This window comes from Thunnus thynnus, chromosome 24 (genome assembly GCF_963924715.1).
Source record: "Thunnus thynnus chromosome 24, fThuThy2.1, whole genome shotgun sequence".
NCBI classification, from domain to species: domain Eukaryota; kingdom Metazoa; phylum Chordata; class Actinopteri; order Scombriformes; family Scombridae; genus Thunnus; species Thunnus thynnus.
This window is the reverse complement of record NC_089540.1, coordinates 7,823,483-7,847,627: the sequence shown is the minus strand read 5'-3', so window position 1 is coordinate 7,847,627 and position 24,145 is coordinate 7,823,483. Positions and strand designations below refer to the sequence as shown.

Sequence of the window (24,145 nt, the reverse complement as noted above, 5' to 3'; positions counted from 1 at the left end):
GTCATAAGGAATTTCGGTTTTCTCTTATTTTGTTCCATACCACTGTGGTGTGGAATTACATTAACACTAGTTTAGCGCTGATTTTCACAACTCCAAAGCTATGGCACTAAGTGAGCGCTAATTAGTTGAGCGAGGCATTAATTATGTAACACGTCATCTTAATTAGATGTCCCAGATGTATGGTGTGCCAGAGGAGCGTTTGTAAGCACAGTTGGCTAATTGATAGATATTTGACAAGATGTATGACAGCAACCTGCTGCAAAGGTGACGTTTGGTTTGGGGATCCTAAATCAGCTGTAATAATACTAACCTTCTTTGAGGGTGATGCATATCAAGGACAAAGAAGCCAGAAAATACATGAGCTTTCTCTATGATTCATTTGCATATACATTTACCTATAATGTGATAAGACAATAAATAAATAAGCGTAGGAGAAATGTGGTGCAAGAGTGGAATACATTAATTTTCATTTCATACTCTCATCTTTTCTGTAGTTGAATTTCAGCTGTCAGAGAAAGCAATATTCATCAAAAGCATCATTATACCTGTCAAATTGCGAGGAATATGTCAAATAGCTTCCCATTGTTAGTAATTAGGGCCTATAAGCTCTTGATCCCACTTTCATGCAGGGGGATTATTGTCAGGGATTCTGTCTTCTGTCTTTAAAAAAAAAAAAAAAAAAAGACCAATCAATGTGCTGCAACACAGGCATCAGATCACCTGACCTTTTTGCAGTTTTGCACCATCTGTTCACACCGACATCACATCTGTTGCTTGGTTTCACCTGCTCCATGAAGGCCTTTTGTTTTAGGCAAATAGGTTTTCTGTGAATATTCATACAAAACAGTCCTGGGTTCAGATTTTTTATATTCAGGCTGATTTAATCACTAGCGATGTGTCATGAGGAGACAGACAATGAAGGCTAATGGAGTGCACCTGCCATTTTTGCTGCCATTTTGTGCATCAATGAGCACGATGTGCAAAAGAGTTAGCAGACAGAATATAAGTAGGTGGGTGTGATGATGAATCATCTTCTCAGCCAGTCAAATTATTTGTCTTACACTTTTTAAACAGCTGTGCTAATCACACATTATGAAAATAGCTTAATGAATGGAGAGGAGAGACCATTGATAAGTGCCCAAGTGGTTTAGTCACTGTGGTAAAGAAGGTGACCAAAGTTAACACGTGTTTCATATCACAACCCTAACCCTGTCATACCCAGATTATGTTTAATGAGCATTCATTGCTGTTTTATCAACAGTATCTGGGCAACTACAGCATGGTTAGGCAAGTAAAACATGTGGTTAAAGGGCAGTTTAACAGCTTTACAAAATCTTGTTTTTGCTGACCTCCAGTGGTTTGACTTCTCACTTGGCTGCAGTGATGTAGAAGTGTACTCCAGGGTATGTCAGTACACTATGACATCACTGTTGGGTGTTGTTATGGATACAACAGAGCTCATAAGGAAAGCAGATTAGAATATTTCAACCAGAGAGGGCAGAGAAACTGCTTTTCAGCAAGGTGTTAATTTAGTCTTTGAGATTGGAAAAAAAATAACACAGAAAGCAGCAAAATAAAACAAGGTGAATTATTAGTCTGTAATGGAATGCAAACTCGAGTCCCTGGCATGAAAGTTGGACATACTACACAGCCATCTACCACCTGAACCTCCATATTCTTACTGTCCACCTTGCACACTGGGGCACATGACTTCCTCCATTGCAAGTGAACATTCCCATTGCACTGCAGAATCACCCAACATGAGTGTGATTTTTAGGGCTTTTGGGTTGTGTAATGATTCAATGTAAGGGATTTGTAAGCTGGCATTTAGTTAACTTGAACCGCCTCTATCTCTCCAAAACAGAGTGAAATGGGGAAAACAAGTATGTGGTCCTTAGAAGTATATTCTCAGCATAATGTCAATTACTTAATTTTCAACAAAATACAAACACCTCATCATGTGCTACCTTGTTTACCTTTAACTCTTAACTCCCTCTCCATGCACCATGCACACTTCGCAAGGCATGGAATTTCCAAATGAACACACAAAGTGGATGTCAATGGCAGAAAAGTCTAATATTTGCACTTCCATTAAAATATCCTCATGTTTTTCCATGCCTGGTAATGAAAGATACACACAGCTGTCCAGATACTTAGCACTGAAAATGCATTAAATCCTCCAATCCACCCTTGCTAGCTCTGTGTCCTAAATCTTGTGACAAAACGCCAAGGGAGATAGTCCTTTGTTTGCTTAAAACAGCATTTGTGCCCAGAAAGTGCCACCTCATCAAACAAGGGGACACTGATCAAAGTCATCTCACCTTGTGGAAAGCTGGCCAAGTCAAACTAATTCCTGGAGCTCTTCCTCGTCAGTTTGTTCATGCGGCTAGGATCCGCCAGGCTGAGCCAAAAAAAAAACCAGGCATCCAGAAATATGTTGCCAAATACCTGTCACTGACTCACAGCAGTAAACATTACCACACAAACACTGTAGATGACCTTAGAATACAGATGTAATGATATAGCTTTCCCAGTGCTCTGTAGCTATGAATTTTGTATCTCAAAGACTCACAGGCAAATTATAATGTTGAAACCTCCTTTGCCTGCAAGTGAAAAAACATGGTTGACAGCTATACACACATTTCAGTAAAATTACAGCCTGTACTGATATACAGTAACCAAGTAACCACTCCAGTTTGAGAACACGGTGCTCTGCACATGCTTCATGCTCAGATATTTTCTCTCCTGTTTCGCCCACTTCCTCCCCTGCTGTAAGCTCTGCAATCACATCGCCTGTGTCCTGCTCCTTTGATGGCGCCAGCAGGTGGAAAACCCACCGGGATGCTGAGTGTGCACTACAGTATACGCGCACTACTGCTGGATTGATCAGAGCGCAGGGTTGAGTCGACTCGCTGGGTTGGGTAGTGATGGCAGGGGAATGCATAACAAAAAGCCTGCCAAACCATAGGGGGGATGGGGGCATAGCTGAAGGCAAGGGAGTTATGGCAAACAGCTGGACACACTGGAGAAATACAGCACTGACTGAGAGAACTGTAACATGTAGAAAATCTACAGAGTACAGCAAAAAGCATAGTTATATTTTTAAATTGGATTTTGGACTTTTAGTCAGCAGGTCCCTGACATTTTCCCATTAGTATAAATATCTGTCGTGCCAAAACAACCCCATTTAACTTCATGTACATGTATGAATGTATGACTGATTACTCAAAGCTCAGAGAGAGACAGTTTGACTGTATTAGCCAAGTGTTATATATGGTTAAAGATATGTTTGTGAAAAAGATGGGAAGGGTGGAGGAACTAAAGGGTCTTGACAATAACACTGCGATAGACCATTTTTCTGTTCATCACATTAACAGGGAGGTTGTTCTTTTGTGACCAGTGAGTAGGCTACAGCCAATCAATATTATTATTATTATAATAGCTAATGTCTGTGTTGCATTTTGACCTGGCCTTGAAGCTACAGTATGTAATTCACTGGTTTGTTGTTTTTTGGACACTTTTTCTAACACCTGCTATTACTAATTAAGCTTCACCTCAGCTCCACCAGCTGCAAGTATCTGCTACTGTTGATTGAACAAAATAAGCAATTTGAAAATGTGACATTTGGCCACTGGGCATTTTTCATGATTTCCTGATGGGTTTTTTTTGTGCGATTAATCAAAAAAAAAAAAAAAAACAGGCCAATAGATACAGATTAATCCATAAAAAAATAAGTATTAACCCTAAAATGTTAAATATTGTTATAAAATTCAATGTTGGTGGCTGTGATTCAGCAAAGAGTCAAAAAGTTAATGATCCACCGTGTTAAAGGCTATATTTCATTGATTATCCTCAAAGCAGCTTTCTTAAAGATTTTCCTGGCTCATGTACTTTTTTTTCAAATTACAGCTGCACAAGGACATTTTTTTTTATCTATAAATACACCTGTCTCATCAGCCTAAATCACAAATAAAAGCTGCTACAGCAAAGAGTACTTATTCTCCCCCATAAAATGAGACCCAATTATGTCATAAAACCAAATTAAACTGTGACATGGTGGGAAATCTTCACTGGAGCATAGTGAGTAAGTGAGCAAAATACAAATGTGCCATGGTAACAGTGGTGAATGAATGAGCTGGTGTGATGCTTCGTTGAAAATATATATTATTTCATAATCTCCAGCTCTTACTTCCATTAATGACAATGAAATATTGGTCACATTACTTTTAGGTAATGAATTCCAAAACCCTGTTTCAAAGAAAACTCTTGCTTCCATCTCATCTTTCTAAAGCACAAAGTTTCCCAGTTCAGGTCTCAGCAAAGCACTTTACAAAGCTTTCATTGTTTTCTTAAACATATTTAGTTGTGCCAAAGACTGCTTCAACAAGGAATGAGTCCTCTGCTAAAATTCCTCCCTGCAATACCTTTACCTGACCTCTATGTCTCCATGTAGGAGTGGAGGTCAAGGGCAGTTTATTAAATGGAAAAAATGGAAGAGACTGCTTGGAAAAATTTCCACTTGCACTGAACAGAAACAATGTCCTTGATGCAGAGTTTTTTCAGACTATATCTGATACAGAGCTAAATACTGATGGAGTATCGGCATGTTAAAGTCTCCATTTGCACTACATAGTCTTATTCTCCTCATATTATGCATTTATCCCAATTGTACACCCTGTAGTCACGGAGCTTTTTTTCTCTTTGCTGTAAGACTGTAAGATAGATCCCAAGTGGCAATATATAATATTGATTTCTGAATGGTGTTATCATGGTCATGTCCTTTTGCAACAAGGCCTTCAATTTGGTGCCACTGTTGACTGTACAATTTAGTGGGTGGCAGTAGAGGAAGACACAGAAGAAGAGGAAGAAAAAGAAAAAAAAGGCACTGTCAAAGCCCAGCTTGAGACTTTCCATTATTGGCTGTAAAGGAAAGCCTCAAGTTCTGCCTTTCGACTCTGATTGATATTTGGTCTTGACTGGGGTATGAGAGTATGGCAGGGGTGGGATGTGACAAATGGCGAGGCAAGGACTAAGGCAGAAAAAGGAGGTGATAAAAAAAATGATATCATAAATCTTAAAATAGTAAAACTATAATAACAAAATTAACTTGCCATTTCAGACATTATGTTTTGCATTATCCTTATGTTTACTTCAGTGAAAAAAAATTACTTTTTATGAGAAAAAAAAACAACAAAAAACACAAGACAGTATCACATGTGCATGGCTTGTCTAATTCTCCAGAGACCCTCATCAAGTAATTCATTTAAGAAAATAAACAGCGGGGCACATGAAAAAATCATTTGACTTAATCAAAAAGCCATCCATCATGCTTTAAGAGCTATTCACTCAGCTTGAAGTGTATTTCAGAACGGAACATGGTTGCCTTCCTCCTCACAGGGAATCTGCAGGGTGACAGTAAACTGTGTGTGGTAGTCACACTGGGGACTGTTTTTCCTTATTTCCACTCACTCTGTCATTACTGTAACTATTTTTTTCCTCTTTTGCATGAAAAATAAACATAAGGCTTTATTTACTAGCATTTACAGGGCTCTCAGCCACATCTCACATGCTTTATCGGCGAATGGAGTTTTTTCAGTTGTCATGGTGTTGACGCATTTGTTATCATGCAACTGTGTAGTGATCACAAACTAATAGTGGTGATTTTGGGGAGGAGTTGTGGCTAGATGTGATTCTTGTAGATGAGACTGATGAGCACTGTGAAATGCAATAGAAAGCTATAAAAAATGAGTGAATGCAGGTTGTTTTTCACACATACTGTTACCTGTTCCATGCTCAAGTATTATATCATGTATTATAGCTCTTCCTACTTCAAACCCTCCCTCTTTCACCTACCATGTCAATCCCTATAGGCTGAACTCTTTGCCAAATATTACCTCAGGTCAATCCAATACTCATCATAATAGGTGATTTTCTTAAAGCTGCTATAATCAATATTTTTATAATAACAACGGATGAAAGCAAAATAGAGCTAAAAGAATAAGAGGGATGAAACATGACTCCACATGAATGCTAATGTTTATCCATACCTGATGGGATGCATAATTAAGCAACTTTGCTAATAAGTTCGTCTTAAACATGATATTATGACAGTGTTTACAGCTTGTTGCCATTGCTCTAAAGTGAAAAAAAATAGTGACTAGGAAATGTCTGGTTGATGTTAAATGCAACTGAGCAACCTGTAGTAATCAAATACTTACAGTTATGAAAGACAGTTATTTTTGTGCAAGTTACATAGCAAATGTAATAATGGAAATGCTATTTAGAAAGCCAAGTAATTATAACAGCTTCATCATCACCCACACTGTTAATGTGCTACTGAGAAGCAAAAGATTAGCTGCCCGTTCAATATGCAATAGTAACTACAGTGCGAACTTTACAGTCTGGCAAGCAGGCACAAAGACATATTGTGTCATTGAATGCTTCCCTCCTCCCCGTTTTTCACATCAACATATTGTCTGTTTCATCACAAGAGATAAAAAAACAAGCCGGGTCCAAGCACTCGTGGAAAAGCCAGAAGGTTGAAAATACTCTGCAGCAACCGGATGCTTGAGTGACAACCTTAATTAATCCACTGAATCCCCACTGTGATGGGATGTGTGGTGAGAACGGGTCACATACAAGGGCCCGTGCCACTGCTTCAGAACATCATGAGGGTGTGAAGATCATAATGCCATGCAGAGGGAATGACACCAAAGCGGCCGTAATATGAATATGAACCGAGCGTTGAGATCCAGCAAGTATCTATGTCTCTTTCTTACAAGCAACTTCCACAAATATAAATGCAATGACATCAGCACACACACACACACACACACACACACACACACACACACACACACACACACACACAACAAACACATTTCAAATTTGGCAAGTAAACACAATGCTGTGCTGTAATAAATAACTCCCTCTTGAACATTCAGAGTCAAATGCACCATCGGCCACAGCAGGAGGCGATGAATTCAAATTACTTACAGAAAAATGACAAGCTTCATTTTTATTCGTAAGTATGTTCTCTAATAAAGTGACAAAATATCAAAGGTAATGATATATATATAAAAAACCCGCTCAAATGTATAAACCTCATCAAATACCTGATTACACAGTGTATCAAATTCACTCACACAAAAAAAGATTACTTTCTGAATCCACTCGTCGTCTCCTCCTTTCTACCAGCACCTTGGCCAGATTAATTATCTTCCATCAATTAAAGGAGCAATTATATTCCAACCACCTTCATATGCTAATGAGTCAACTCATGAATATGAGAGGAAATTTGTAATAGCCACCAAATGGTGCTGGCAGGAGATATACTTTAGATATACTGCAGAATAGAGGCAATACTGTCATATTGATCTGATGAGGTACACACTTTATTAGGATTAACAAGGACATAGAAGCCCTGTTAATATTTTAATGTTCATCAAGTGAGTTCTGAAGGGATATTTAATATTATTAATTTTTATGTAAGTGTGCATGATGTACAGGTTGTCATCTTGTGTGTCTTTTCCAGTTGGTGTTATTGTGCTACTGGCAGTCTGTGCTGCTCTCACCACCACCATCAAAACAAATGCCACATTTATTTTTACTCAGCAAAACTCAAGTCATTTAGCTGCACTTGGAGAACAATAGACTAGACAGAAGTATAATAAAATCAATATGTTTCAGCTCTAACAGCATTCATCATGGTGACAGGATTGCATATATTATAGGAAATGACATCCCAGATGTGCCAGGTCAGGATGCATGAAACAATGATTCCAATATTAAAAAGTAAACAAACAAAAGTTTATCCTAAAGCTTCTGATGAACATATTGTTCTTACAGTTATGAGCAGCTGGTTGTGTTTCTATATGATGACTTTGCTGTCTCAGTTCTACTGTGTTTGGATGATTTCAGCTTGTTAGCTTGCTAACACTGCATGTTAAGGTAGCCTAAGGATCGTTGTCTTGCTGTAAACATAATTTACTCGCTAAATTTGAAAGGTAGAATAGAAAGTAGCAATAGAAGTAAGCAGGGGCTACACAGTGAGATTTTTGCTAAATCTTGCTGCTGGGTAATTACAACACAAAGCCTTTCCAGATGTCTGTTGATCTGTTGATATGTATAAAAATCAATGCATACCAGCACATGGACAATCGTCAAAAAGACCTCAGTTCCGCTGGGTATTAACATGCAATATATATCTGAATACATCTGATCACTACCTGATATCTCAGTGTGCAATTTACAAGGCAAAAATGTCAACAAACTTGTATCAACAAACATGGGACATCCCAGGTCAAGGGATGCAAAGTGGGACACTCATAGTTTTAAGGAGCCACTACAAGAAGGTAATCATTGCTAGTGGACATGCTTGTTAGCATTGGTGTTAGCCCAACTACCCAATCGGTTACATCATTCCTCATTTTTTCCATTGAATGGTACTTCGAGAATCTCACAAAGTGAAGCTGCTACATGGGTTTTGCTTATTTTTCCTTTGCTGAGGAAAGGCACGTCTATTGCTTTTTGATGGGCATCAACATCTTGGCTGATTTTATTCTTCAAACAATGTGGCCAACGTTTGCAGATTGCCTTTACACTTGAGGTCTGATCACAATTCTCTCCAAATGTGGTCAAGTCAATCCAGTCCCATTCAATTGCAATGCCTTCTGTGTGAATTTACAGCTTTCTTAAAATGCTTTTCTTCAGATTTAGATAAGATATCCAGATAAAGATCAAATGTTAAAGAGTACCTCCACACTATTGCTGCTAATCTGACCTCTGTAGGTTGAAAAGTACAAGTCTGCTGAACCTCTGATCCAGCCACAACACTGCTGCACAGGTTGCGGAAAAAGCATGTTGTCATTTCTAGTTGGCAGGGCAAGCCAAATTATTAGACTGGGTGCAGCAGAGTGAAAATAGAGAGGATTTTTGGATATTTACATGCTCGCACTGCAAAGCACACCCCTTCCCTTCCTTAACCAAACACACATCATTGTGTGCTAGTTCGATATAAGAAAAGCAGGTTACCAGCATCAGTCCCAGCTCAGCTACACTGACAGTTTATTTTATGCACCAAAGTTGCTGATCCCCTGTATATCTATTTCATCACTGTTCCTTTATTCTGCAGTTCTTAATCAAAGACATCAAACGGTGCACCTTACAAAGAAGTCATAAAACCCCAAATTTCATTTAAAAATGAATGTTGCTTCCAATCACCCAGCAAGGGACCTCATTATGATTTTAGCGGTTCTCATTATAATCAAAGGGAATCTGACCTTTTGTCCTATGCACTGCTTTGAGAGGGTCTGCCTGTTGGTAAAGAGGGGAGTGTCAAGGGTTTTGATTGTGAATTGAAATGATCTGTAGGAGGTTGATGATAATATTACATAAAGCTTCATGTATACTTAGTCCATATAAAAAAAGAAAAATTAAAAAGTATGCAGAGGGAAGGGTCATGTCTGAACCACAGATCTCTGTGTGAAATACTTAAGGCCAATTTCCACTGCAGGAATGTCTTGAAATGTAACCTAATTTGTAGTTTACCACAGTATCACAGGTTCTGCTTTTGTTTCCACTGTTCTCCATCCACTTAAGGAACAAGTTCCTGGAACTAAATTTCGGCACTGCTGTTACATTACGTATATTTTCTACACAAAACATTAAAGTAAATTATAGGACTGATGGAGGAAATTCTACCAAAATAAAAGCAATCACTTCCTTTTCACTCACACATACCGACAACCGAATCTTAAATAAAAGCATAAAAAAAATACTTGATGTATAACCCTCCATCTATTTTCTATACCACATAAGGGTTGTGAAGGCTAGAGCCTATCCCAGCATGCAATGGGTAAGAGGCAGGGTACATCCTAGACTAGCTGTCAGTCTGTCAAGGGCTAAAAAGAGATATATTCACACTTACATGCAGACTGGCAACCTTACTGAAAACCCACACAGACACAGGTGGAACAGTCCTACAGTACATTTCTATTGAAAAAAACATAAATGCCGCTTTTACTGCCATGGCTCAATCATCAATCATCTTTTGCCAATTGTTTTGAAATGCTGAAAGTAGATAGAGAGATTAAGACTATTCCCCCCAGGATGACATTTTGAGGTTGGTGAGAAAATGATTTATGACTTAGCTTGGCCTTCAGTGGAGTCTGTCTTTGTCTCTTTAAAGGGACTGTAAAGTGTAATCAGGTAGCAGTTAACAGCAAACACTTCACCTGACCCTCACACCCACAATGCGCGATGGCTGCAGCACTGAAACGTAACAGCCCCCTATCCATCTGAAACCTCTTCACTTGCTCTCTGCTTTGCTTCAGTGTGCGTCAGCCTGCGTTCGTCTGTATCCTTACAGACGTGAGCCACCTCAGGAAAAGTGAGCTCAGCCAAATGAGTCACAGAGAAGAGGAGCTGTTGTCATGTGAAACTGTACAAAGCATTCTAATGAACGTGGGCTCAACTTTTAAAATAACTTTTTTCTGTATACAGTGTAGTACCATTTTATTTCTGTAAAGTGATATAAGTATTGTTTCTGTGACGATTCATTCATAAGAAGCCAAATAAATCAAACTGTTAAACCACCTTAAATCAAAATACAAATTTAAAAGTCTGTATCAGCTCTCTGTTCTTGTTTTGCCAAAGCTAATTCAAATCAGATAAACAAAAGAGAAAAAAAGAAAAAGAAAAAAAGGTATAATTAAGTTGTAAATTTGGGGTTCTCCCTATCTTCAGTGCCTGCTGTGTCAACCTTGGCTGTGACAGTGTCAGTGGCAAGCAGTCTGTCACCCACTTTAGGTTCAGGCTTAAATATTTCAGCAGCCTTAAGAAAAAAAGTGCTGAAGTAGCTCTGTGTGAATTCCACTACTTAGCAATTAAAGGAGGCTAGAAGTCACAGAGACAGTCGGGCTATTGACTGCAACCCTTAGGCAAAAGGTGCAGGGAGTTTCATTTTAGCTTCATTTTATTACAACAAGCTGAGGTGACTTTTTTTGCCCTATCACAGTGTCAAAAACTGTGCACAAAGGCATGAGCAACAATGGGTATATTAGTTAGTGGAAATACTTTTGTTTTGAATGCAATAAATAAAAAAATATATTTGCATGGAGGCTTCCAGTGTGCAGTTATTGGAGTTCTGTTGTGCTGTTGCAAGCTCAGCAGCAATTCAGACTCGCTGCAACTCTTTCAGTAAATGTCAAAGACTCTGCAATGAAAGAATTCGCAGCATTGAAGAAATTTTTCTTTACCTGTGACGGACAGCTCGGTGGTCCTCCGTACCACAAAGTTCCCAAACTGTAATTCACAGGTGTAATTCCCAATGTCATCTTCCCGTACTTCCTTGATGGACAGAGTGTCCCTCCTTCTTTCTATGGTCTGTCTCCACTGCTTTGGCTTGCATTCCTACATTTAAAATAAAGAAAACACACCGATGGGGATACAGCACATTAGTATAAAGTAAATTCACCGGGTCAGTTGTCCTGTTGGCATTCAGTTATAACTTCTGTTTGAAATCAGCAGGAAACAGTCTTTCACTTTCATACCTCTAATCATTAGAAACTGAGAAGAGACATGACACTTTATATTTTGTCTTATCTTTATGCATATTGAATTTAAAAAAGGCTAATTCCATAGAGGGCCCTTTGTTTTAAACATCTTGTCATAAAGAACTATAGCAGCTTCCCAAATAATTATACCCCATAGTATACCTCATGCACAAACTTTCTCCGCATCATGCAAAATTTCCAACATACGTTTGGTGCAGTCCAATCATCCAGACACTACTTCAGTTGAATAGTGATTCAGGGGATTGAATTTAGTGTGTTTATGATTCTGAGGCAGGACTACATACTATATTGGTTTGATATATGTGAGAATCTCATCAATAACTACTTTACCACAATATCCAATATAAGACATGTATCAACTCAAAGGTGGAGAGGCGCAGACCTTTAAAATTGTTGGCAGCTAAGATGATGTACATTAGCTTAAGAGTTTCATGAATAGTCAAAATGGAAGAAAGGTTGATAGATGTATCCAGAACTACAGAGGCTAATGTGTCTCACATGACAAATCAAGGAGAAGACAAGGACAAGGAGAAGAAATGGGGAGAAGCTGTAGTAGGTGAGGGGCAAAGAGAGAGAGAGAGATAATGTGTAGATACCATTATCAAATACTGTAGTGTGTGATGCACCATTATTTTCCAATCTTGTTGAGTATGTTTGGATTTGAGAGCAAATCATCTGTGACATTTTTCCTTATGTGTGTAATGAGAAGAAATTTCATAAACGAACCACAACGTTAGTTCTCACTGATCAGTTATCAGCTGTCTTGTAACAGCCAATCATATTCAAACAGATGCACAGGGTGTCCTTTATAATCTGAGTGTACTATGCTGATACTCTAATGCCAACACCACTGGTGCACATTTGAATCTGATTGAATGTCTTGTGGGTAAATCACAGTTAAATCTCAACTCAAAGTCGGTCTGTCTCTGGCCAATTTGAGCTCAGTCTCAATTAAGATTAAATGTCTGAGGTTTTGAAAGAAGGACTGATGGTAGGTAACGGCTGGGTAAATGTTCAGTAAATTCTACACGGACTGCGGTGCTTTAAAGACTTGTAGGGCTACTTGCGATAACTGAAGGTAGAGAATAAAAGTCTTTATAAAAGCTGTGGAAAGTTACAAAAGACTGAAACACCAAAAATCACACAAAAGTAAAGGATTATTCTGTAAATGAACTTCAGAAACAGCCTTTCAGATTTTGGGCCACAGAGCACCTGAGGCAAAGGAAACTGGGGCACTGTGGGTTTGGTTTCGAACTGTGGTCCAAGATGGGCCTCCCAGAATTCAATCAGCCCCCACTGATGAAGCGAGAGCCAATAACTGGAGGGTTTAGAGCCCACAGTCATTATGCTTAGCAATTACGCTTAGGGCACCCAAATGTCCAGCAGCAGCCCAGAATCCAGCACACTTTCACATTTGATAAATTGCCCTCCAAGCTTCACCTAACAGCTCTGTCCAAGTGGCCTGTCGGACACGGGAGGCCTGACCGGGTCAGTTACACTGTGGGCACTGCAACTCTCCATAAGGAGGAAGAGAAAGTTCAAGTTTAAAACATGAAAAACAGAAGTATAGATATAAAGAAAATGTATTTTTATCAATTATATATTTATTTTTTGATGCTTTTTAATTAGATGGTATTTCAAGCTAATTAGATCTGAATATAGCTGACCTTAACAAGGTAAGAACTTCCTGTGAAGTCTGTCATTTTAATTGAAAGGCTATTTCTAATACCTTGCATAATGGGTTGACAGATAAAACCTTTTGTTTAGACAACATCTTGCACTTTAATCAGTGCTTGAAATTATATTCATTACTCAGGCAAACAACTAACAAAAAGAGGTTATCTTACCTTATACCATACAATCTCAGGCTCTACTCCTGGCTGTATATAATCCTCAATGCCAGGGCAGGTGATGTCTTTGCTTTTGCTCAGTTCTGCCTTCTCAAAAAACCTCATTTTGGAGTTGTAGCAGAGGTCTGTGTCATTCTCCGCCACTGTGAGAGACATGGACACTTTCATGCAGTATGTGGAGTTCCTGCAAAAACAAAAAAAATAAACAAATCAGTCACAGAAATAGATTTGTATAACTGTATAATATTGAAGTTTTGCCAGATGCAGCCAAAATCTGCCAGCAGTCCATCTCTGGCTTCACATAAGCTCTGTGTCTGTGCTATCAAAATCTCCACAAGGCTCAGTCCTCAGATTCTATTTGAATCATTAAATGCAGCAGAGGCGGGCAGAGAAAAACCTTGCACTGGAAAGCAATTAATAATTTTCACAATTTTTCTTGGCTGAAAATGTTCCTGTAAAGCACAGAGAATCATCATCTCTAATATGACCCTTAATCTGGACAATTACAGAATCATACAATGTTTTCTCATCCATTCAAGTATGAATACCAGTAATGCATGATGAGCCTACCTCTCTAAACTATTAATTGAAAACTGGAAATGTGTGCATGTGTATGTATAATGTACATGTGTGTGTATACAGGGGCAGGGACACAGGAGGTAACATGGAGCGACAGCTCTGAGTGTCAACAGCACTTGCAGATTGAGCCTTTTGTTTTCACGTGTTAAGCAGATACAGTGCGAGGTAGCAGAAAATTACTTGCTACAATTGATGTACTGTAGCTACTCAGGTCATATACATAAAGAAGAGAATTTATAACACAAGGGGGAGCAGGCGTAAAATGCAACATTACTTGTAATGTTTGGAGACTACATGCTTGCCTGGGACCAAAGATACCGGTGCGTATCATCCACAGTGGAATAAACATTTCATCTTACTGCTTGGTGTAGTATACCTTCACTTGTGTTCTGCAGGGCCACTTGTCATTCATTAAGTACTAAACCAAACTGGATTGCGCGCTCTTGTGTGTAAATACAGAACCTTGTTGGATTCTGATCATGATCCAGTCCTGCCAGGGAGACCGATGCTCCACAACCACATGAGAGGAAAAGATACAGCTGCTAAGCATTTACAGCGATCCTGTGTGGGTCATTAATGGAACAGTGATTTTAAGATTGGATCTGCTGCTTGAATAATTCTTAACAGAACATGGGGATCAATGAACACATTGATTTACTGTGAAAGTTGTGCTATTTGAATGAGAAGAACAGCAGCACAGGTCCTTGATGATCAATGAATTCAATAAGAGCACCTTTTCTTTGCCCAAACTGGCTAATAAGACTGTCACGATTGACAAGTACTATGGCTTGACTGCAGCAAATCCCTCCTGGTTAAAAGACCAAACAAATTGGCAGTGTTTAGGAAAATCTCATTGCTAATTTTCCAACTAAAGCTGGTTACACAAATTGAGCTGAACCAACAAACAATTACAAACATGTTAAATCCTTACATAATTGTGCAGCATTAGCTGCCTCGTGGATTAGTACAACACACACTGGTCTTCGCTACAGTGTCGGCAAACAATCCCTCGCCCTTCGAACTGGCCAGCGCTGGACTCTCCGCTTACAGTACAGTAAGTGTGCCATTTTAATGAAGCACAGATGCAAATGTAACATGATGTGGAGATTATCCCAGACAACTTCTACCAGATGGACACCTGTGCAAATGAGATCCCACGGGTGCGCTCTCTTCCCTGTTAAATATTCTGGGCAGCGCTGATAAACTCGCCCGCTGGAAGAGAGAGAGCGAATTGTGTCATCTGCTCCGCATGAGTGATCGATGGTGTGGGCCAACACTTTGTCCTACAATGTCTTTCCAACATTTCACATCCATCACGATGACTTTTGAGCCTGAAGAGCCAGGTGATCTCTTGACTATTCACTCAGCAGGTATAATATTCATGAAGCCTATCCAGGGAACTAAGCAGAAAAATTATCCCACTGCTGCACACTCTAGAGACTTACTGTACACCGAGCAGTGAGCATTCAACGCTCGCGGAACCCTCTGCATACTGCAGATACAGTGATAACAAGCTAGGTGATACCATGGCATTAATGGGTAAGAGTGTCTGTCAAATGTGTCAAACTGAAGGGGATCTGCAATGTCGTAGCAATGATAGATAGCATCCTGCATACATCAACTGGGAGAAGTGTCAGGCTGACAGCAATCGTATACAGCTGGAGGGCAGGCAGAGGACTTGAGCTGCAATATGCGGCAAATGTAGTGAAATTTTGTGAAATGGTCAGTTAGGAGTTAAACAGCCTCCTGAAAGAATTCTGATTGGCATTAATGTGGAAAAAAATACTGCAGTCTCTCCGTACAGAAAGATACTCATGGGATTCCACATTGGTTGAATTGTCATGGGTTAATATGTATATTTATGTGTGGAACCATTGCCACTTCCAGAGCTGGATCCCACTTAACCAAATAACATATGAACCATCCACCTTCCAACCCATTTGTCTAACCATCTAATACATACTACTTCTTTTATTCTATTGACTGTCAATGAATCTAACCCAACAGTGGATGAAACCAGATGGAACCTGCCCTTTAACTCAGCAACTGTTCTGCCCTTTTATTAAATAATAGGCAGCAGAATTGATTTGAAATTCTCCTGAGAATCCATGGCACCTGCGGGGAAATTAATGAACTAACTTAATGAATCTCTTAATTAAAATAACTCCTCTCTAATAGAAATTGGATGATGAAATAATTGCTGATAACTCATTAGACCTTGCTTTCAACTAACAATAACGCTTGCAGAGAATTTTCTCAGTGTAAAGCATACATCACAAGGCGAGAGGTCCAAAGGTTGATTAAAGGTTACCTCACCATAATGTCATTACACGGCAGTGAAATAAACCCACCACAGGCATTAACTCTTTAGAAATGTCATATAGCATGTTGACCTATTCTTGATGACCACTGAAAAATGAAACCTATGTATCAGCCTACTCTAATTTGAGAAAATTGTCATTGTTAACATGGCAACATCCCGATTGTCTCATCAGAATCCAGAGGAAAGTTTAGCTGTCTCTCCATCCAACCAGGCACATCCTCCATCACTGCAGCTTTTTCACACGCCTGTAAGCAGGGCATCAGGTTTAGTAGAGATGTTGCTAACATCTGCCATCCGTGTCCCTTAGCAGCAGACTGTATGTGTATTTATTTATGTGTGTGTGTGTTTCTACAGTATATAGCAGTGTAGTTACTGTGGGTGAAATTCCAAGACCAGCTTGAACTGAGTCTTAATCCAGGTATAAATTGCCTTAAATGTTTTGTAGTGCTGGAGTGAACATTTAAGGAATAGTTTGACATTTTTGACATGGAAGCATCTGCATTTGATGTGTTTCTTTGATCATTTATTCAAGTTTGTAATTTAATTTTTCACCTCACTCTTTGTGACCACATTGATCTGCATTTGATAGATCATCCTTTTGCTTCCTTAAGTCTGCCCTGGTTTCTGTGGAGGGGAGAATGAGTGACACTGCTGGAACTGTCTCCCCCACAAGCTGTTTTCTACCATGTTGCATCATCTACCTACAGTACAAGTGTGTACCTAAAGCGAAAGGGAAGCACATCAATGGGGCCCCCACACATGGGTGGCATCTGCTCAAAATATCTACATTGTTGCCACTTGCATCAACATACTGTGTACTCGAGTTTGGACAGGAATGTCAACCAGGCCAATGTCAGGAAGTGAGGGGCAGATGGAAACAAAGCCAAGACCCTTCCGGAAAAAGCACATACCCGGCAGTTAATGCAGCTTGGCATGATTGGATGTGCCAGGTCGCTTAAGAGACAGATGTAGCAATGGCTTTAGACAGGCAGGGAAAAGTCCAGTCAACATCAAAAAGTGGCAGAGACCAAGACATATCCAAGTCCAAATTGGCACGAGACTGAGAGAGGTCAGAAGTGTGGTCTTGATACTGAGCTAGAGATAATGAATGAACTCAGGCATTACAGGTCTGAACACAGGTGTGCACCTATAACATATGTGCACTTACTTCCACAACACAATGTCCATTACATCAGCCCGCAGCAGTCTTGTACTATCTTCCCTGTCCACACCAGGCCAAGATTAACCCAGACCAAATGCCAGCCCAGTTATCCTAAATCAGTATTTTATGGTTCCTGCATTATTTATGACCAGAGCGAAGGTCATAGTGAGTAGTTGGAAGACTGGGGCTCCTACCTGTAGCGCGTGCTCATCACTCACTTGTCAACTCTAGCAACAAGCCCACGTTGATTAAGCGCCCCAGCTTCCCAAATCTGACTGTGGGCCAACTTGCTCCTACTTAGCCCCTGTCTAAGAGCGTGGCGCTTGTCTGCCATGCTGGAACAACCCATTCCTGCCTCAATTATAATCCATCCACATCTTCTCTCTCTCTCTCCCTCCCTCCCTCCCCATCTCTAGTCGTGGTTTGTCTCTGTCCCGGCCTTCACCCGCCCAGCCGCCCTTTTCTCTCTTGTCTTGTAGTACATGATTTCTCAGGGAGGAGCACACACCTCTGAGGATAATTTAGTTTTGCCATGCTGTGAAAAACACATGCCTGCACCTGTCTACACTCTTGTATCCACACATATGAGCACGCACAAAGAAACTGCACTGTGTGATATCTAATCCTTACAAGACACACAAAAACAAAGAATATTTATGTGAACATAACTTAAGTACAACTTTATTTACATGATGTGGTCAATTATGCAAATCAGTAAAATGTCATACTTTAATCTAAATTTTTGGTTCCTGAGCAATAAATGTGTAATTACTTGCGAAGTCTAACTTGCAGCTGAAAGAAAATACATTAATACTGATTTATTGACATACTCTTGCAGAAAATGAGTGTCTCTTTATAATTTAGCAGAGCTACAGAGCTGAAATAATGAAAAATCTACTTGTTTCATTTGCTACATTAGATATATGAAAATATTTTAAAGACAAATGGACACTCATTAGACCTCACAGATCTCAGTATGACAACATTGGAAGATTTTGCTAGTGTTAACACTCTGGTACAAATGCATGACACAAGAAAAATTAAGACAATTTTGTATGAAAATATTACATAACAGAACATCAGTATGGACAAATATATATATATCTGTTATTAAAATTTGGTTCACGTTGTACAAATTGAGCAAACTATATAAGACATACTGTATGTAATTTCCGACTACCATCTTCGTATTGATTAGAAACAAGAGTTGTAACTTGGGAACTGGTTAAAAATCGTTTTCATTGAGCAGCAGGCAGAATGTTTATTCATCTGGATGGTTAGTAGAGTCTTTGAGGATTAAAAAAAGACATTCAAAACGGTGTTAAGTGTTGTTAATTGACCTTCTGCAGGAAAGCAGATGTTTAGCTTTATGACTTAAATGTCATGGTAATACATGAGAGGAAAGAAATTGGGCTAGTGCTAATGCAGAGAGTTTAAATACTGCTCATTTGAATTGCTACAGTAATATGATGTATTTCATTTAAATTATTTCTAGAGAAGACCTTTGAAGACCCCACAGAGTCTTCAGACCCCAACGTTAAACCTACTGTTAATACACAATGCAGGACATATACATCTGCATCATCTCATCCCAAAAACGTATGGTACATAAAAAACTTATTTTCTAACAAGTTTGAGAATTCCTTAAGGCTTCCCTTGAGTTGTATGTCTCGAACTGACAGTAGCACTTCTTGTGTGCAAACGAATTACTCAGTCATTTCCTAGCTGATGCCCTCAGGGAACTCATTTTCCATTCCATGACATCCTCAACTCATCTTTATGTTAGCAACCTGATTTCATAACAAGCATATACAATTTGTCTCCATTGTATTCCGCCATGACCTTACTCGTTGGTCCCCAGGCCCACTGGGTGTAATGTATGAGCAGCTATACTGCTATGCATATCGAATGCAAACCGTTTCATACTAGCAATGCTACTGCCGGAATGGGCTGTTGCACCAAGGGTATGCGCCATATTGGTGAGAAAATGTAAACGAGTCACAGTCATTCCACGAATGAGAGGTCTGTGTTGTTCTGTTGCTGAATGTCATTTTTGTTTTGGGAAAACTAAGGAGTTTCTTTCAGCAACGTAAATGAGCCATTATCCATGCAACTGGCAAAAAGTGAACAGGTTATATACATTATTTTGTCTCTGTTCATTTTCAATCACAGGAGGTGAGTGACTTTTTTAGATCACAGATTAATGTGTGAATTCTGTGTTAGGAATTCATATTGAAATGAGGGAAAAAAAAAAGATGAAGAAAAAGTTGCGTATGGCTGATTTCAATGCAGAGTTATGATTCTTCATGGACTTATAAATGACTTAACAAAATAATACATTTGCATTTTAAGAAATAAATTAGTCTTTTACAAAAGCTGGTTCAATAGTGATAATACCTTGTCAAATTCTTTACAATATACAGTACAGAATCAGTCAAATTTAAATAAGCTCTTTCAGTTTTATAATGAAGTTTCTGTCTCAAGTTCCAGCCACTTTCCTATTATACTCTCACCCTTCATTCAGGCGAGCTGTGTGAGTTCTCTCCTATATCACCGTTTGACTGACAGCTGTGGTATTGCAGATGTCTCGCTTGGAGCTCCGGTCTTCACAATCCAGCGCAGAGGGAGGGGAGGCGGGGAGGGGGCAGGAAAAGTTGGCTGTGGTGCCAAAGTGATTGTGCTTGGGGAATGGTATTTCTGACATTTGTCTGGCAGATAAAAACCACCATCGGATATGAGGAAGAGAAGGTCAGTGTCCCTGCTATCAGATAGCGATGGTTTGGCATCTTGTTTGATGACTTCCTCCGCTCAGCGTGGACCAGGAGAGCCAAGAGGCTGAATATATGGGGAGGCCTTGCTGAGGATGTGACTGAATAAAATCCCTCAGTTGGGGATGTAGAGATATTTAACCTTGGTGTTATTCTGGTGTGTTGAAAAAATCCTAACGGTATATTGCATGTGTGTTAGATTAGAAAATTGGTCATGTATGACCTTATGCCGAATTGTCCTGGGTAGTCATGCAGATTGCGACAGCTGATTTGAGACGCGAGTAAAATCTCCATAGTCAAGCTTCTCTCCCTTTGCTCCCTGTAGCCAGGAGCCATTTGAGCTCGGCTTAATCAAATGGAATCAAGCGTGGGACAAATGTCCAATCAAAAGGAGCGTGAAGGGCATGGAATGAAATTGGCTGAGACCGTAATGCATGGTGGATTAAACTTATATTTCAATTTCTACAAAGGGTACCCAATATACATCAAAATGAGCATATGTAGAGCTGGTTAGAATTCAGAAATGTTGACCACTCTTGGTGCATACAGTAATTGAATAACTATAACCAATATCTGTTCAGTATTATGTTTTTGATTCGACTCATGAAAATAACATGTCCCCTTTTACACAGTTATTGAAAATCCAAACAAGAAATATATTTGCTGGGGCATCAACGATGTGCACCTTTTCTATTGTATTGTATTTTATCTTCATTTGCATTGTATACTGTATCATATTTGTGATTTGGATATAAATAACATAAACTTGTCCTCCAGATTATGATCGAAGAGCCTGTTATTCAAAATACTATGTTCATCTAAACGCAATAAATAACTTTGCTCTTTGGGCTTCATGACCCTTTGGCTTCTTCAAAAGTGTTCATGTATTATGAAATGAAAATGCAGTTTGTGGTACTAATCCTCAAGGACTTGCCTCATAAAAATTCAGTAGTCACTAGAAATGAAAGAAATCCAGAATTTTGAAAAGGTTACAAACAAAAATTGCTCAGAAATATTAATGTTGATCGTATTCTTTTACTATGAAAAGGTCAACTTTATGTCCTCCGCACACTGAGCACAAGCCAATAAGTGCGCCTGGTTTTCCACAATGTGTTAAATGCCAATCAATGTTATGGGACTGAAATGCTCATCCACAGCATTCTAAATACCTACAGATGTAGGTTAATTCAAATGCTGAAACACCCAAGTTAAGCGATGCATGAGTGGGAACAAAGCATAACAGTTTGAGTGGAGGCTTCACAGGTGGCCTTGGGTGATTTATAATGGTATGAGGCCTTAAGTATACTGTAACTACCATTATGCAATTAATGGATCTGTGGTTCTCAGCACCCTATGGACAAATTAAATAAACACAGACTGCAGAGCTCTTTTTTGCAGCTATAGATGTAATGTCAAGAAAGTATAATGAAAATACGATCATGTTTTCTCTAAAAGCCTTTTCACGGAAGGATATCAGTTCTTGGAGAGAGAAATTATTATGGTTAAATGCATAGTTATGAATGCTGCCATCTCTAAATGTATACAGGTAAAATTACTTTTTTTTCCTTGTAAAGCCCAGTGTTACAGACTCTAGCCCATTAACGATTACTATCCACACAGCATAACATGTTCCTCTTATTATTGCCTTTATCAATCATACCTGTTTAATAAAAGGTATGTTCAAGGGTTGACAACACTGATAAACTGTAATGCACACATAGAAAAATATGAATCTGCACTCTGTTTTCATGCTTCTGACCCTTTGGTGTAACATTTCTCAACTAAGATCTTTGATATAATGAAACAGTTTGAATAGGGATCATAAAAAAGGGAAAAAAAATTTAAGTTTTAAAACAAATTAATAGTATTCATTTTCCATTTGGGCATTAGATGAGAGTATATTAATACCAAGCACCTAGCCTCAAAGTGGTTTCATGAGCACACTCTTCTTCGACACTGGCATTGTAACATCAGACGTCTACTGTGAATATCAGGCCAAGTTCACACCACCACATCACACGGCTGAATAAAGAATAGTGTGAAAGGTGGACTAAGCCCAAACAGCAGCCCATACATCATCAGACAATGGCTGCTGGAAAACAGCTTCTACTAAACCACACAGAGCCAGATAAAAGGCTGTCCAGACACTGTGTCGACTGAGCAGTCTCTCTATACAGGTGTAAAGAATACTGAATATAAGGGAACATTATCAATAACCCCTGGCTGGTGGATAAAGCAGCTTGGCAAATCCATATTACACAATTAACTAAAACCCCACCTGGGCACTGTGAATAACTGCTGCCAGAGGTCTGGCACCAACTCTCTTATAACCTCTTAAAGTAGTAATGTGGAAGATGCTCTCTTCTCCCATCAGTCATTGCTTGGGTGTATCTGTAATGCAATTCTGTCTTAGACATTATGTTGATGAAGTTTATGTAGCTTCTGCTTAGCTATTATGGCCTTCACAGCTCATGTGAACTGTATATTTCTTGTCCAAACAAAATGCTGCTGCCAGATACATAAAACACATCACAGTGCCTTTCAGCCAAGCTTGTTGTGGGGCTCTAGGTATGGTAATCTCGGTTGGTCGGTCCACCACAAGGTCCCCAGAGATGAATCTCGCTGACTTTGGTAATCCCCTGACTTTCTAATTAGCACCAACAGCAGGTCAACATTTCAGTGTATCCAATACCTTGGTTTATGACCTACTACTTGCAAAGTAATGATATTCCCATCATCCGCCTTAACTGTCATTTGCATTTTCTGTTAATTAGCAAATACTAGCATGCTAAAATGCTAAACCTAAGATGTTGACCATGATAACATTACAGTATACAAACTAAACATCATCATGTTAACGTTGCTGTTGTGATCATGTTGCCATGCTGATATTAGCATTTAGCTCAAAAGCACCATTGTGCATAAGCACAGCCTCACAGAGCTACTACTGTGGCTATATACTCTAATGAATTAGCTCTAAGGTGCAATTGTAGCTCACATGAATTGCCAATATCTGCCAATTCTACTCTTCTAAATCAGTGGTCGATCAAGCGTAGCAAAACCTAACACTCCGACGAGTTAGTTAAGACATTTATTATCATGACAATTATAATTATCACTGTAAGCATTTGCTGTGGTTATCTGTAATGAAGTACCACAAAACCAAAGGAACCAAGCAGTTAGTCATGCCATTTCAATGGCGTTCTGCTTCAATAACATCTTATTTCTTATTAAAACTGTTAAAAAGTCAGAACGCTTGCCAAGAAAGCAAACCGCATATACAGACAAACTGGTGAACTATTGTTAGTGTTTTTTGTATCATCTCAAGCTGCTACAACTTCAAAATTATTCAAAGAGAATAAATTCTAGTCACTAAGGCATGAGGTAAGATGCAAGATGCTACACAAGCCCAGATGTTGGCGGTGGCTCTGATGTTTGGTAAGATTATTGGATGAAAAGGTAATTTTTCATTTTATGGTGACTTCAGAATCTCATCCATATGTGCCTCCGCACTGCACTGCACTTAAAAATAAACTCCATTAATAAACATCCATCAGGGCGTCATTGTTATAGTGCTCTTCTGCAAAGCTATTCCATAGAGCCACAGCTAACTGATTGTCTCCTGCCAGGTAGCTTATAACACAAACACCATCCTTATATTATACATCATCCATAACCCTTGGCAGCACAAACCATCCCTGCTGCTCCTTAGTCTAGCGTCTCTCATTGGCTTTGACAGCTGGGCTGGATCAATTGGACAGGCCCTGACTGGGGCTGAATGACAGAGTGTTCCAGACGGCCCATTCTGACTGTCACTTCCCTGAGAGATCACCAGCCACTCCTGCCTACGAATACTAATACAGTTAACATGGCTGCGGCCTGGGATG

General features: G+C 39.3%; 1 protein-coding gene across 3 annotated transcripts in view; it reads right to left on the bottom strand.

Moving 5' to 3' along the window:
• The window catches only part of LOC137176834 (interleukin-1 receptor accessory protein-like 1), a 301,386-nt gene that overhangs the window by 130,125 nt on the left and 147,116 nt on the right, over nucleotides 1-24,145 (bottom strand). For all 3 annotated transcript variants that reach the window (XM_067582797.1, XM_067582799.1, XM_067582798.1), the window contains exons 4-5: nucleotides 13,424-13,610; nucleotides 11,259-11,412 (exon numbers count right to left, since the gene is read on the bottom strand). In XM_067582797.1, the coding sequence (XP_067438898.1) occupies nucleotides 11,259-11,412; nucleotides 13,424-13,610 (341 nt within the window). The remainder of the gene's footprint in view (nucleotides 1-11,258; nucleotides 11,413-13,423; nucleotides 13,611-24,145) is intronic.